The 12,786-nt window shown below is 48.6% G+C and overlaps 1 protein-coding gene across 2 annotated transcripts; it reads left to right on the top strand.

The window, feature by feature from the left end:
* The first annotated feature begins 6,559 nt into the window (after nucleotides 1–6,559).
* Nucleotides 6,560–10,238, top strand: LOC134036967 (tissue factor-like). 2 transcript variants are annotated; one of them, XM_062482180.1, is made up of 6 exons: nucleotides 6,560–7,107; nucleotides 7,401–7,521; nucleotides 7,799–7,992; nucleotides 8,117–8,298; nucleotides 8,564–8,729; nucleotides 8,887–10,238. In XM_062482180.1, exons 1-6 carry the CDS (start codon nucleotides 7,035–7,037, stop codon nucleotides 9,036–9,038), a joined length of 888 nt encoding a protein of 295 aa, XP_062338164.1. In that variant the 5' UTR covers nucleotides 6,560–7,034; the 3' UTR covers nucleotides 9,039–10,238. The 2 variants fall into 2 exon arrangements, with proteins under 2 accessions (XP_062338164.1, XP_062338165.1); XM_062482181.1 differs by having other exon boundaries at nucleotides 6,562–7,107; nucleotides 7,404–7,521.
* Nucleotides 10,239–12,786: the final 2,548 nt, after the last annotated feature.

Genomic DNA, 12,786 nt, shown 5'->3' with positions numbered 1-12,786 from the left:
AAGACTCACAGCGCAGAGAGGGAGACTGGAGAGACAAGTACAGAGGTCAGCACTGGTGTAGAGAGAGAGAGAGAGAGAGAGATAAACTGGGACATACTTGGTAGTAGAACTGGGTCAGGGAGACGGATGAGGGAGAGGGAGGGAGGGGGGAGAGAGAACAAGGGCTGAGATGTTTGGCTCCTGGTTGCACAGGGCTTGTTTTATGACTCCTGGCTTGTTGCCAGGAGTCATAAAACAAGCCCTGTGAACCAGAGCCAAACATCTAGCCCTGTTTCTCCTCCTCCCCTCCCTCTCTCTGTCTCCCTGACCCAGTCCCCTCCTTACGTGTTTCTCTCTCTCTCTCTCTCTCTCTCTCGACAGGGTACAATCCTCTCTTTGTTCGAGGGGAACCTCAGGACTCCAGAACACACAACTCAATTAGGGGAGACTGGAACTCTGTTACCGTAGCAACGTCTTTGTCCTGGGGCTTTGGCCTGACGGACTTATGTAACCATGAGAGGAGAGACGGGAGGACGAGTGGGGAGGAGGAGAGGTGAGGAGGAGAGGTGAGTGGAGTAGACTAGAGGGAAGAGAAGAGGAGGTTTTGTACCCAGACAGCAGCAGGTTGTTTTACTGCCAGGTCCCATAAACCTGTCAGGGTGCACCATCAGCTCTGGTGACACCGCGCCCCCGCAGGTGACTTCTGGTACTGCTGCTCTCTGGCTGTAGTACCCACGTTACCCACAGGGGGGCACCCGAGTATCTGGAATGGACATGATACTGGAGTTACGGGAAAGATGTAGAGGAGAGAGAGAGAGAGGGAAAGAATGATTAATTGAGTTAGAGAAATGGAGCATGAGAAACAGTCTTCTGATGTTTTAGTGGTTCTGAAGTTGACATATTTTCTTCTAGACATACTGTAAATATCTCTGACATTCTCCTGTTTCCCAGGAGAAAAGAAGTGTGAGAATGAGAGAAAGACACACACACACACACACACAACTGCAGACACACAAACACACACAACTGCAGACACACACACACACACAACTGCAGACACACGCACACACACACAACTGCAGACACACACAAACACACACACAACTGCAGACACACACAAACACACACACAACTGCAGACACAAACAAACACGCACACAACTGCAGACACACACAAACACACACACACACACGTACAATAGGCACAGCAAGGGATGTGTTTGTCCCCATGTCCCCATGTTCCCAAAACATGAGAACCACTGGAGACATCTGGAGCAGGAATGTTTATAACAGAGAGGGGGGAGAGGAGAAGAGAGATGGGGAGACAGGGAGAGAGAGAGATTGAGAGACAGTAGAGTGAGAGAGAGGGATGGAGGAAAGGAAGAAGAAAGAGAGGGAGGGAAACAGAATCAGTTCATCTTTCCATTCCTAAACATGTTTTTGTTATCTTTAGAAAGATTGCCAAGTTAGAAGTATTACTAATAAACAAATATGACTGAGCCAAGGACAGGCTGAAGGCATGAAGGAGGAGGGGAGGAAGAGGAGAGGGGAGGAGGAAGGAAGGAGGGGAGGAGGAGAGTGGAATGTTTGGGATGGGAGTAGAGGGAAAGCAGCTGCAGATAGTGCTGAGTCAGAGAGAAGAGAGAGAGAGAGAGAGAGAGAGAGAGAGAGAGAGAGAGAGAGAGAGAGGGGGGGGGGAGAGGGAGAGAGGGAGAGAGAGAGGGAGGGAGGGAGTGGGAGAGAGAGAGATTTTCTTTTCTTTTCTTGGGCAGTCAAAATAGCCACCAGCCAGTTATACTACCCTGAACATTGCAGAAACTATTTACGTAATCACACTAATGCAGGATAACAGATTAAAAAAGAACACCCCTTTAAACAATTTTACATAATGACAACCATCGATTTAGACATAATTCAACTTAGTGGCCAAGTTGAGCTATTGTTGCTTTCCACCATAATGCAGTCAGTCACTGCTGCCCCATGTTAGTGTCCACAGTCACTGCTGCCCCATGTTAGTGTCCACAGTCACTGCTGCCCCATGTTAGTGTCCACAGTCACTGCTGCCCCATGTTAGTGTCCACAGTCACTGCTGCCCCATGTTAGTGTCCACAGTCACTGCTGCCCCATGTTAGTGTCCAGTCACTGCTGCCCCATGTTAGTGTCCACAGTCACTGCTGCCCCATGTTAGTGTCCACAGTCACTGCTGCCCCATGTTAGTGTCCAGTCACTGCTGCCCCATGTTAGTGTCCACAGTCACTGCTGCCCCATGTTAGTGTCCAGTCACTGCTGCCCCATGTTAGTGTCCACAGTCACTGCTGCCCCATGTTAGTATCCACAGTCACTGCTGCCCCATGTTAGTGTCCACAGTCACTGCTGCCCCATGTTAGTGTCCACAGTCACTGCTGCCCCATGTTAGTGTCCACAGTCACTGCTGCCCCATGTTAGTGTCCAGTCACTGCTGCCCCATGTTAGTGTCCACAGTCACTGCTTCCCCATGTTAGTGTCCACAGTCAAACTATTGTTTGTGTTTATTTTCATACAGTATGTTGTTTACAATAAAGTCATGTTTCCTGTCACTGTGATGACGCAAGTTATTTTCTGTAGAAAAGGCAGAGGTGGTTATAGCTTCATACAGGCCAACCTCCTTGAGGAACCGGATTTTAGACCACACACCTTCTGCAACTCCACAATGATTCTGCAAAAAGTCACTTCCTCTGTGCTCCTCGTGGAAAAGGGAAGTGATGAAACTTGACTCCTCCCCCTCCTGTGATCCTCAGAACCAAAACAGCTTCCAGCCACATTCACCACGACAACATGAATGAAAGAAATTATCATAAAATAACAACAGTTAAATGTTTAAAAGGACGCTGTTTGGCTGTTCAGTGTGCAGGCGGCAGTGCCTTGTGGGCGTGGCCTTGTGGGCGTGGCCTCTTGAGAGTCGTTATCATGGATCTCAAAATCTCTAAAAGACGAATGCCCAAATAAGGACGTGTGTTGTTGTTTCTGTATTAGAACCAGACCTCCACAGCGTGTGTGTGTGGGGGGGGGGGGGTGTAAGTGTGTGGGGGGGTGGTAAGTGTGTGTGTGTGTGGGGGGGGGGTAAGTGTGTGTGTGTGGGGGGGGGTGTAAGTGTGTGTGGGGGGGGTAAGTGTGTGTGTGTGTGTGTGGGGGGGGTAAGTGTGTGTGTGTGTGTGTGGGGGTGTAATGAGTCCCAGCTCTCCAGTGTTTTTTAATCAACAGAAAATGTACTTCAGCTCAGAATCAGAGGCACCACAGACACCCTGCTGTCTCACACACTAACATGGGCGTTCAGAGAGATGATCTTATGTGAAAAATATATAATACACAAAAAAAACTATACTGTGTGTGTGACTGACATGTGTATGTGTGTATATATGTATATATATATATATTACGTAATCAATCTTAAGGTTATGTTAAAGTTCTCCTGCTTTAATCTTTCAACTGAATTTGCCATGTTTGGTTGTTATCGGATTATTTGGTAACATTAATAGTATACCGATGTCCATAGTAATGGTATGAATACTGTTTCTGTGGCTCCACCGTTGCTTTGGCAATATGAACATTTGTTTCTTAATGCTAATAAAGCCAATTGAATTTAATTGAATGTGGGGTTTCTGAAAGGAGAGAGGAAGGAGGGTGAGGAGAGGAGAGAGGAGAGAGGAAGGAGGGTGAGGAGAGGAGAGAGGAAGGAGGGTGAGGAGAGGAGAGAGGAAGGAGGGTGAGGAGAGGAGAGAGGAAGGAGGGTGAGGAGAGGAAGGAGGGTGAGGAGAGGAGAGAGGAGAGAGGAAGGAGGGTGAGGAGAGGAGAGAGGAGAGAGGAAGGAGAGGAGAGAGGAAGGAGGGTGAGGAGAGGAGAGAGGAAGGAGGGTGAGGAGAGGAGAGAGGAAGGAGGGTGAGGAGAGAGGAGAGGAAGATTATTGTAAAGTTACTTAATATCTTCCAGGAAAGATCCTGCTAAGCCATCTGTGTATGTCTGCTTTAGTTTGGTTTTAGTTTCAGTTACTGATCTCAGTCTCATTCCTGCCTTGTGCCATAGTGGAAACACAGTGATGATGAGCTGAGCAGGAGGTTACACACACACACGTACACACACATACTCACACACACACACGTACACACACACGTACACACCCACACACCCACAGACAGCCAGGCAGGCGGAAAGGCAGACAGACAAGCAGACAGAAAGGCAGGCTGTTACACAGACAGGCAGACATTGTCTGGGTTCATACTAGAAACAGGAAGTAGTTTTCACCACTGAAACACCGGAGACCTCCTCCTCTGTCCTTCACATCCTGTCAGGACCTCCGCTCTCCAGCGGGGGTCACAAGACCTCTGGTCGCCGTAGCGACGGGTGGGGGGGAGAGGGGATTTGGGAGGAGGAAGAGAGGGGGAGAGGGAGAGACAGAGTGGGGAGAGAGGGAGAGGGTGGGAGAAAGGGAGGAGGGGTCGAGAGGGGGAGAGAGGGGATGGGGGAGGAGAAGTAGGGTGGCTTCATCATGGTGTCATTTGGCTCCAAACACCCACCATGCCTAGTGAGGTCATCCTGCAGTCTCTCCTAGCTCTGGGTCTCTGCTGGTCTCTCCTGCCTGTCTGCCTCTCCTGTCTACAGTCTCTCCTGTCCCGACAGGGGATGAGGATGGAAGTGAAAGAGGGGGGCAATTGAGATGGGGGGGTGGACGGGTGAGGGGTGGGTGAGGGGTGAGGGAGGGGTGACGGAGGGGTGAGGGGTGAGGGAGGGGTGAGGGGTGAGGGAGGGGTGAGGGAGGGATGAGGGGTGAGGGGTGAGGGAGGGGTGAGGGGTGAGGGAGGGAGGTGTTGAACGAAAGAAGCTTTGATAATTACAGGAAACCGCCCTCGCCATTTTCAGAATGGAGGCCTGGGGGCCCGGGGGGCCTGGGGGGTCTGGATGGCCTGGGGGGCCTGGGGTTGGGCCTGGGGGGCCGTTCGGAACCAGACCAGGCCGGAGACCCAGAGATGGAGGGAGGAAGAATGAGAGATGAAAGAGGGTGTGGGACGATGGTGGGCCCGGTAGCAGGAGAGAGGGGGGAGGGAAAGGGAGAGGGAGAGAGGGGGGAGGGAGAGGGAGAGGGAGAGAGGGGGGAGGGAGAGGGAGAGGGAGAGAGGGGGGAGGGAGAGGGAGAGGGAGAGAGGGGGGAGGGAGAGGGAGAGAGGGGGGAGGGAAAGAGAGAGAGGGGGGAGGGAGGGGGGAGAGAGGGGGGAGGGAAGAGAATAAGACTGAGTGGGAGAGGGGAGAGAAAGAGGGAGGGAGAGAAGAGGGAGAGGGGAGAGGACGTAAACATGGGCATTGTCACGTGCACCCCAAGGACACAGAGCTGTGTTCTGATGTATCCAACATGACTGCCTTGGACCACAAGCTTCACAGCCGAGCTGGACTTCACAGGAGATCAGGGGTACGTTCCGGAATGTTCTTTAACTGACATGAGAACGTTCTTTAACAGGTCCATGGGGAGGCTGGAGGAGCAGGGATCAGTCACTTCTCATGCAGGGGGACTGAAACATCTGACAGGGGTGCCCACAACACAGGCACCAGACAAGTTACAGGATCTATAACCAGCATGATTCGTCAGTCAGGGTCAGGGTCAGGGTAGGGTAGGGTAGGGTAGGGTAGGATAGGGTAGGATAGGGTAGGATAGGGTCAGGGTCAAGGTCAGGGTCAGGGTGAGACAACAGTAGTTATACCTACAGTATTGTATCATAGATAAAGTGCAAGTATTGTATAGATAAAGCATGAGATATATACTTATGTTATAGTAGATAAAGTATAATAAACTCGATGTTGTGTAGTTGCTATAAGTTAACAGATATGAAAAAAGTTAATTTGATCCTATGATACACATAACTTCGGCCGTTATCTATGAGTTTATTTCCGTCACACATCTGAGTAGCCTGTTAAGTACTGAAAACTGACATCATTATTCAACATTATTCAGCTAATCGTTCAATTTCCTCAGTAGCACCTTGGTAGACAGTGTGTCAGAGAATATCATCACATCATTCCTACTCATTCTGCTATTCTAATAATAGCGCTCATAGCCACACTAACTCTCCAGTCTCCACGCGCCGGCGGAGCTGATGAGTTCCACGTGACTCACAGTAGTCCGGCAAATGAATAAAACCGCTGAATACTGTTGTGGCAACCGCAGTCGGGTTAACTGTACACCCCAAGTTCGGTCTCCGCTGCCGGGTCACGCTGTAAGGTTTATACTAATCTGATTACCGGTCAATTTCTGCGTTTCCCCGCTGATTCCAAATAATGACGATAATAATGATGATGAAGGAATTAGTTCAATGAATAGACTGTCCTAATCCTTAGAATGGCTTGAATTTGTCACATCATTTAGGCCTACCTATGTTTGCTCCCATGGTCAAATTAAACGCATTGTTTAAGGTTTCAGATCCATAGGCCTCTGTTTTTAAACAATATAAACAATATGTAGCCTACATGAAATATAAATTACTATTACTATAGGCCTACATGATAATATCTTTCCTCCTGTCCTATATACTGTCACAAGGGTGGGGATTTGGAATGTGGTCATTTAAATGCATCAGAGCAGCGTGGTGGGTCTGTCCATGATGTCAAAACCAGGCTCTGTGGTTGTAACAGCAGCTTGCACAGGTACCAGTTTGGAAAGCGAAGGGTTTTATCCGGATCACCATATATGGAGCGGAGCGGAGGGTGACGGACAGGCGGCAGACGGAGTTCTCCGCCCGTGAGCGCATCTCAGGCCGGACCGCGGGAATGGGGGAGGCGGAGTTAACGCGTTAAATGAGTCATGAGCCACGACAAAAAATTCCGACAGTTGCAACTTGAAACTTAAACGGTAAAATGCTTTATAAGCGCTTGCGTCCCACAGAGGAGTATTATTAAGCAAGATAACTGTACCGTCTGAGTCAGATCTCGGTTTTTAAGGACAGACGACACGGGTCACAGGTCGACTAAGAATAAATCAAGATATTAGACAAGTTAGTGAAACAAAGTGTTCTGGATTTAAACCACGAGAACGAGATGGAGTTAACGAAGACGTTTCTCTGCTTTTTTGGGATGATGTGTGCGCTGACAGCCACAGGCGGAGCGGAGGGTAAGTTTGCACTTCATAATCACTTCAAAAACATCTTCTGACGTAGTGTATAGGAACTTTAGCTCAGTTGGCGCGGTGTTCGTCTTCCCTCAGTGGAAACTGACGGGTTGTTTCTGTTGGAGTGGCCGTTTGTTGATTTGTTCTAGCTGTGATAGATGACTTCATGAACGGTTCATGGACGATCATTCTGGATCAGATGAACAGACAGAAAACTCACCCTGAGGGGAGAAACTTCTAGTTTGACTGAACAGGACAGAATAGTGATCTCTAACCCCACACCTTGTCTGGTTCAGCAGCAGAGCGAGACCACTTCCCTGCAGCCTCTGATCTCACCTGGGTCTCCTTCAACTTCAAGACCATCCTGCAGTGGGGCCCGCAGCCGTCCAACTTCTCCTACACGGTGGAGTTCTCTCAGTGAGTCTGCTGCTGCTCAGATAGGACACACACACACTCACACACTTACACACACATTTAGCTGACTTATTCTTTAATGTAGTTTTTCTGCGGATGACTAGAGCTCAATGGTCGAGCATTTGACTAAAGACTGGTGTAAATGAACCTTGTTCTTGTACACAGACAATAATCAGAATACATTTAATTTGTAATGCGCCTCCTAGCACAAACACATACACGCACAGACACACTCTCTCTCTCACACACACACACAGTCTGACTGAGCTGTCCACCGCAGGCTGGGAGAGAACAGGAAGAGGAACCCACACTGCATCAGGACCTCCGACACAGAGTGTGACCTCACCAACGACCTCCGACTCCTGAGGGCCACCTACTCGGCTGACGTCCTATCAGAGCCCTTACCTGGCGTGACCTCTGACCTGGTGGAGTTCCCCTTTGCCCGTGCTCCGCAGTTCAACCCCTACACAGACAGTGAGTGTTGTTGATGAGTGTCTGTCTGTCTGTCTGTCAGTCTCTGTCTCTTGCTCCATCCATCCTTTCACCTGTCTGTCCTGCTGTTCTCACCCTCCCCCCTCCTCCCCCCTCTCTCCCCCAGCCCTGATAGGCCGGCCAGAGTTCCGTGTGGAGTGGGGGGAGGACAGGACGCGGGTGAGGCTGCTGGTCAGCGACCCCCCCACCCCCCTGTTCAGGGAGGGCGTGATGCAGAGCATCAGAGACGTGTTCCTGAAGGACCTGCACTACCGGGTCAGATACAACAAGGCTGGCAGCACGGGCAAGGTGAGGCACACACCTGCACCACAACAACAACAACAACAACAACAACAACAACAATAGCAGTGATACTGATACCGATCTGATATTGATACCGATCACGATAGCGTTATGAGAGCTACTGCATGAAGTGTTTTCCCTGGTAAAATGACACCTTTGCCCCCAGTAGAGTTAGACTGTGTCCTCGGTTAGAATGTGACATGTGTGGGAGCCAGGCATGCCTCCAGCTCTGTGTGACGTGTGTGTCCGTGTGTGTGTGTCCGTGTGTTAGAAGGAGCAGACTTCCAGGAAGAGCGAGGTGGAGGTGGGGGGTCTGGACCGAGGGCAGAGCTACTGCTTCAGAGTAGCGGCCTACCTGCCCTCCAGACCAGCAGAGCGCAGGCTGGGCCAGTGGAGCAGGCCTCAGTGCTCTGGGGGAGACAGGAGCATCTTCCAGGGTAGGAGCACACACACACACACACTGACACACACACACACACACTATCACACACACTGACACAAACACACACACATATACACTATCACATACGCACACACACTCACACACATGCAGTGGCAGCAGGGTCTCATCAATCTCTCTCTCTCTCCTGTCAGAGTTCAGCACAGGGGTGATAGTGGGAGCCATCTTCATCCTCCTCACCTTCCTCATCCTCACCCTCCTCCTGGTGGGGCTCTGCTGCCGCTGCTGCTGTCGCCACGGAGACAAGACCAGCAGCAAGGAGGACCTGGCCATGACTCACGTCTAGAGAGAGAGTGTGTGTGAGAGAGTGTGAGAGTGTGTGTGAGAGAGTGTGAGAGTGTGTGTGAGAGTGTGTGCGTGTGTGGAGTGTGTGTTTCTGCGGGGGTATGTGGGTATGTGTGTGTGTTGAGAGTAACAGAGAATTTAAAATAATGTTTGGGTATTCAGTGTACGTGTGTGCATTCGGTGTATGTGGTGTGTGTGTATGTGGTACCAAGTTACACCTTAACTGGAATCACCTTCCCAAGTGGAGGAAACCATGTTCCTCTGTTTTGTTTTTGCACAAACGTGTCTGACACTGGATTCTGGTTTCTGTGAAGCCCACTGACTTTACATGTCCTCTGATCCAAGATGGCTGAAGTCATTAGATCCAAGATGGCGGATGTCTAGGATCAGTTATAATCTGTGTGTGTGTGTGTGTGTGTGTGTGTGTTACAGTCACAGTGTTTGTCTGAATTAAGCTCATTATCAGCTGGTCTCCTAGTGAGTAATCTAATAGCAATTTTGTTCAAGAATATTTATTATTTTATACAATTGAATGTTTACAATGTTTTACTTTTCAAGTGCAGTATTAAGAAGATACACTTTCGATGTTGATTTTATACTTTTAAATGATATTTATTTCCGTTTTGTCATTATATATTTATTTAATCAGGATGTGCAGCAAGTGTGTGTGTGAAGTTCATTTGTCTGTATAATGTGCAGCTGGTGCCCTTTAGTACAGCTCTGGAAACAGAAGCTAAAGCGAGGTTATGAATGGCTCCCTATTAATCCCTGAGGCGTTACTAAACTTACACTTTTATAATAAAATATTCAGAGGGAACATCTGATTGTTTTGTTCTTTGTTTGCATCTGGAGGTGTTAGAGCGCCATCTAAGGGCTTGTCCAGAGAACTGCATCTGGATGCTCTCCTGATACTACAGAACGCTGCAAAACATCAAAGGGGCGATTGACTGTTTTTTTGGGGTATTTCACACTGTTCCTTAAGGTCTCCGAATAGGGTATGTAACATTGGTTGGGCTGAAAATGGCCCGGTGCTGTTCTATGCCCCCTGATAGATCCAGTGAAATTTTACCGGGAAAAAACGGTAGGTTTTCTCCTTTTATGGTATTCTCATGAATATATAGATGAGCTGCGCGCTGATTGGTTGGTTTACAACGAGTGAAGCTGCGGAGCAAAGATGCAACACGGCCACAGCACTCACTGAAACAACGACAGTGGAGACTTGAAATAAAAACGTACAAATGACTCTATTGTGTCTACACAACACTTTTTTCAACAGATTGACTACATATAATTTCAAATGACTATGTTAGTTGTTTCCACTTCTGTTGTGGAAGCAAACAGGATCGCCTTAGGTGGGTAACGTTAGCACTACAGCTTAGCAAACAAACTATCATGATTCAACTCAGCTTCAGTTAGCTCTAGCTATCTTGCTGAAAAATAGATCGGGACAAACATCTTGAATTGTAGTTGTACATGACAACACGGGTTATTCATTTGAATGAGACAGTCAGGAACATGATAGCCCCATTGCCAATAAACTAGGCTAAATCATGTAACATTCTACCTATGCTCTTGAGTCAACAAGCTAAACTAGTTTACATGCCTACAGTCTAGATATTTTCGCTATCTAGCATTCCTTGCAAATCAGCGTTAATAAAAAGCAGATGAGCTAGTCTAGCTAACATTGACTAGACGGGCATGGCTGATGTTTGTCTATACCGTAGCGTAGAAGATTCCTGTGCAGTTCGACCCTCAACACATTAGCGCGAACCATTTCACCAAGGACGGGTTTGAAAACCTGGGACAATGTAAAGCAGGATTTGCTATGAAGCTGTTGCCGAAAAGAGGTGCGTTCCGACCTTATCTTCTTCACAACCGCAAGCTGTAGTATGATTTTGTCGGGTAACAGTTATTAGCAATGCTAACGTATCCTGTATCTAGCACCTGCCTTTCTCCAGTTCTTTCAAATAGATAATCGACAGGCGTTAGCAATAGGCTATTCGTTTTCTGGGTATTTTTCGGAAATTTTCCTTCTAATGCCGACTACAGCTAGAGTAATTTGCTAAGTAAGGTGTGTTGATGTGTTTAGAAACAGCATCCTGTTTCTACAAAATCATACTTGCAGCTTGCGTTTGTGATGAGCATACGGTTGGAACAGCACCTCTTTTCAGCAACAGCGGCTTAGCAAATCCTTCTATAAATTGTCCAAGGTTTTCATTCAAACTGTCTTTGGTGAAATGGTTCGAGCAAATGAATAAATGAGTGTCGAACTTCACAGGGATCTTCTCATAGACAAACATCAGGCATGCCCGTCGAGTGTTTGGTTCCGTGGGAAGACTATGACTGTCAGCATTCCCTGTACAGCCTGGACGACCGTGGTCCATTTTCAATATCCTTAGAAAAACTTGGAAAACTTTCTTCTTTCAATTCCCGTGGAAGTAGGCTACACAGAGCCGCGCGCAGATAAACTAGTGTCTGAGATCTACGCGACCTATGTTCCTGGCCTGGGCCAGAACACCGGTGGGCTGGTCTGTAGGTAAATGTTGGGGCGTGACAAAGAGCAAAAAAGGAGGAGCCCCGTTGGGACGTCACAGCGGGGAATGTTTTTGAAAGCTATCGTTTCACAGCAGCAGTTACAAATTGTGAGATTTATATAGGAAAGAGGCGTCATTGGACTTTGAGGTTCACTGTATATTTTACACACCAAACTGTCATTTTTCAACTATGACAAGGTAAAATCGGTTTTGCAATCAATCGCCCCTTTAACAAAACAATATACCTAATACCAGTACACCTAATATACATAATAACCCAAAACTGTACCTAAACATGGCTTAGTTCATTTGGTCATTAGTTAGCAAGCAAGCGAGTTAGTTACCTAGTTAGTCAGCTTGGTAGCTAGTTAAGTTGTGCAAAATTACTTAAGGTAGATAAGACACACTACAGTAATCTACTGGACATGCTGGATTCTCTGATTACACAATATCTATTTGTGAGGAGATTAAGATGAACTCTAATCCACAGGAGGCTGTCTGTGTGGTGGTCCAGACTGGTGGAGACTCTGTTTGTTCCCATGTCTGTATGACAGTTCAGTTCACAGTGTATGTTTGTGGATTGTGATTAAGCAGGTTTGGGATGGGGTCAGACTGGGGTCAAACTGAGTTAAAATCCTAACTTCAATAGTCAAACAAGGCTAAACACATCATCTTGCTCTTGAGTGCGGTGGTGAGATGAGAGGTGAGACGAGTTAATATGAGATGATCTCTTCTGGATGTCGTCTACCTGATCACCTGCACCTGGGCGGAGGCCTGATCACCTGCACCTGGGCAGAGGCCTGATCACCTGCACCTGGGCAGAGACCTGATCACCTGCACCTGGGCGGAGGCCTGATCACCTGCACCTGGGCGGAGGCCTGATCACCTGCACCTGGGCGGAGGCCTGATCACCTGCACCTGGGCGGAGGCCTGATCACCTGCACCTGGGCGGAGGCCTGATCACCTGCACCTGGGCGGAGGCCTGATCACCTGCACCTGGGCGGAGGCCTGATCACCTGCACCTGGGCGGAGGCCTGATCACCTGCACCTGGGCGGAGGCCTGATCACCTGCACCTGGGCGGAGGCGTTATTTAAACCGAGCCCACTGCCCTCACACCCTCTGGTTCTTCTGGTTCTTTTCAGGTCTGACAAGGAATTTCCCTCTTGTTCCAGGGGCAGCCAGTCACGCTATGAACACTTCTGTACAGCTCTGGA

This window comes from Osmerus eperlanus, chromosome 16, assembly GCF_963692335.1.
Source record: "Osmerus eperlanus chromosome 16, fOsmEpe2.1, whole genome shotgun sequence".
NCBI classification, from domain to species: domain Eukaryota; kingdom Metazoa; phylum Chordata; class Actinopteri; order Osmeriformes; family Osmeridae; genus Osmerus; species Osmerus eperlanus.
The sequence above is the reverse complement of the archived record's forward strand: the minus strand, read 5'-3'. Positions and strand labels throughout refer to the sequence as shown.